This window comes from Onychostruthus taczanowskii, unplaced genomic scaffold (assembly GCF_017590055.1).
Source record: "Onychostruthus taczanowskii isolate IOZ18803 unplaced genomic scaffold, ASM1759005v1 scaffold112, whole genome shotgun sequence".
NCBI lineage: Eukaryota > Metazoa > Chordata > Aves > Passeriformes > Passeridae > Onychostruthus > Onychostruthus taczanowskii.
This window is the reverse complement of record NW_024497852.1, coordinates 199,124-202,217: the sequence shown is the minus strand read 5'-3', so window position 1 is coordinate 202,217 and position 3,094 is coordinate 199,124. Positions and strand designations below refer to the sequence as shown.

The window sequence follows — 3,094 nt, the reverse complement described above, 5'->3', positions numbered from 1 at the left end:
AAAATGGGAAGGGAAGGGAAGGGAAGGGAAGGGAAGGGAAGGGAAGGGAAGGGAAGGGAAGGGAAGGTCACCCTGGGGCTGTGCACAGCAGAGCTCATGCTCTGCCTGCACCTTCGTTAAAAACGCTTTTTAATTTCTCTCCAACAGCAAAATTCAGATTTTAATCTGAATTTGGAGCTCAGGGCCGTGGGTTCAGCACAGGAGCAGCACCTGCAGCTCCATTTGTGGCACCCAAACACAACTTTGAAGCTGTTTTTGGTGCCTTTGCACCTTGAATTCCATTCCAGCCCGGTGAGAGCAGCACCTCAGCACGTGCCTGAGGATTTCCTGGAGGCTTTTCTCCAGGGGGGTTCCCTGAGCTCACCTGGGACAGGTTCCTGAGCTACCTGGGACAGGTTTCCAGATTTCTGAGCTCACCTGGCTCGGGTTTCCAGGTTCCTGGGCTCACCTGAACATGTTTCCATGTTCCTAAACTCACCTGGCTCATGTTCCTGGGCTCACCTGGGACAGGTTCCCTGAGCTCACCTTGGTAAACACACCTGGCTGAGGGTTCCAGGTTCTGGGCTTACCTGGCTGAGGGTTCCAGGTCCCTGTCTCACCTGGACATGTTTCCAGGTCCCTGTCTCACCTGGCTCAGTCCAGATTTCTGAGCTCACCTGGCTCGGGTTTCCAGGTTCCTGGGCTCACCTGAACATGTTTCCATGTTCCTAAACTCACCTGGCTCATGTTCCTGGGCTCACCTGGGACAGGTTCCCTGAGCTCACCTTATTGGTAAACACACCTGGCTGAGGGTTCCAGGTCCCTGGCTCACCTGGCTGAGCGTTCCAGGTCCCTGTCTCACCTGGCTCAGTCCCTGCTCACCTGCTCAGTCCCCATTGATCAGGGAGTCAGTGCCCAGGTCCCTGGTTCACCTGGACAGTTCCCAGGTCCCTGCTCACCTGGCTCAGTCTCTGCTCACCTGTCTCACCTGCTCAGTCCCTGCTCACCTGGCTCACCTGCTCAGTCCCTGCTCACCTGGACAGTTCCCAGGTCCCTGTCTCACCTGCTCAGCCCCTGGCTCAGTCCCTGTCTCACCTGTCTCACCTGTCTCACCTGGCCCAGCCCCTGCTCACCTGGCTCACCTGTTCGGTCCCTGTCTCACCTGGCCCAGCCCCTGCTCACCTGGCTCAGGTGCTGCTCGGAGGCGAAGCCCAGCCCGTAGACGGTGTTGGCCCTGCTGTCGGCCCACTGCCCGAACTTCTGCGACGTCTTGGTGAACGTCATGTTGGGGGTGATGGTGCTGTTGATGATGGCCTGCAGCGGGGGGCAACGCGGGAGCGGGGATCGATCGGGGATCAATTGGGGATTGATTGGGGATTGGTCAGGGATTGATTGGGGATCGATCGGGGATTGATCGGGGATTGATTGGGGATCGATCGGGGATCGATCGGGGATTGATTGGGCATCGATTGGGGATTGATCAGGGATTGATCGGGGATCGATCAGGGATTGATCAGGGCATTGATCAGGGAGTCAGGGGATCAATCAGGGAATTTATCAGGGAGTCAGTCAGGGATCAATCAGGGAATTCATCACAGAGTCAGGGGATCAATCAGGGGATCAATCAGGGAATCAGTCAGGGAGTCAGGGAATCAATCAGGGAGTCAGTCAGGGATCAATCAGGGAATTCGTCACAGAGTCAGGGGATCAATCAGGGAATCAGTCAGGGAATTGATCAGGGAATTGATCATCACAGCTGTTTTTTAGGCACGGAATTGACCATGGAGTCAGGGGATCAATCAGGGAATCAGTCAGGGAATTGATCAGGGAATCAGTCAGGGAGTCAGGGAATTGATCAGGGAATTGATCAGGGAGTCAAGGAATCCGAGAATCAATCAGGGAATCAGAGAATCAATCAGGGAATCACACAGGGAATTGGGGTAATCAAACAGGGAATCAGGGAATCAAACAGGGAATCAGGGAACCAATCAGGGAATCAGAGAATCAATCAGGGAATCAAACAGGGAATCAGGGAACCAAACAGGGAATCAGGGAACCAATCACAAACCCAGCTGTTCTGTGGGGGAAACGCTGTTTTTCAGGGGGAGTAGCTGGGGTTTTGGTGAAAAGCTGCCTTCTTGGGGGCACAACTGCTTTTGTGGTGACACAGCTGTTTCTTTAGGGTCACATCTATTTTGTTAGGGTCACAGCTGTTTCTTTAGGGTCACAGCTGTTTTTTAGGCACACAGCTGTTTCTTTAGGGTCACATCTGTTTCTTTAGGGTCACAGCTGTTTCTTTAGGGGCACAGTGGTTTTTTTTGGGGGACACAGCTATTTTTTAGGGTCACAGCTATTTTTTAGGGTCACATCTATTTCTTTAGGGACACGGCTGTGTTTTTAGGGACACATCTATTTCTTTAGGGGCACAGTGGTTTTTTTGGGGGGACACAGCTATTTCTTTATGGACAAAGCTATTTTTAGGGTCACAGCTATTTTTTAGGGACACAGATTTTTTGGGGGGGATACAGCTGGTTTCTTTAGGGACACAGCTATTCTTTATGGACACAGCTATTTTTTTATGGTCACAGCTATTTTTTTTATGGTCACAGCTATTTTTTAGGGACACAGCTATTTATTTAGACACACAGCTATTTCTTTATGGTCACAGCTATTTTTTAGGCACACTGCTGTGTTTTTAGGGACACAGCTATTTCTTTAGGGGCACAGCTATTTCTTTATGGACACAGCTATTTTTTATAGACAGCTATTTTTTAGGGACACAGATTTTTTTTGGGGGGGGATACAGCTGGTTTCTTTAGGGTCACAGCTGTGTTTTTAGGCACACAGCTATTTTTTAGGCACACAGCTGGTTTCTTTAGGCACACAGCTATTTTTTAGGCACACAGCTGGTTTCTCTAGGCACACAGCTATTTTTTAGGCACACAGCTGTGTTTCCAGGGGCACAGCTATTTTTTAGGGTCACAGCTATTTTTTAGGCACACAGCTGGTTTCTTTAGGCACACAGCTATTTTCTAGGCACACAGCTGGTTTCTCTAGGCACACAGCTGTGTTTCCAGGCACACAGCTGTTTTTTCAGGCCACAAGCTTTTTTTTA

The 3,094-nt window shown here is 50.6% G+C and overlaps 1 protein-coding gene across 2 annotated transcripts in view; it reads right to left on the bottom strand.

Annotated features, from left to right (window-relative positions):
* The window catches only part of HOMER3 (homer scaffold protein 3), a 24,705-nt gene that overhangs the window by 10,123 nt on the left and 11,488 nt on the right, over positions 1–3,094 (bottom strand). For both annotated transcript variants that reach the window (XM_041426078.1, XM_041426070.1), the window contains one exon: positions 1,162–1,293. In XM_041426078.1, coding sequence (XP_041282012.1) covers positions 1,162–1,293 — 132 coding nt within the window. The remainder of the gene's footprint in view (positions 1–1,161; positions 1,294–3,094) is intronic.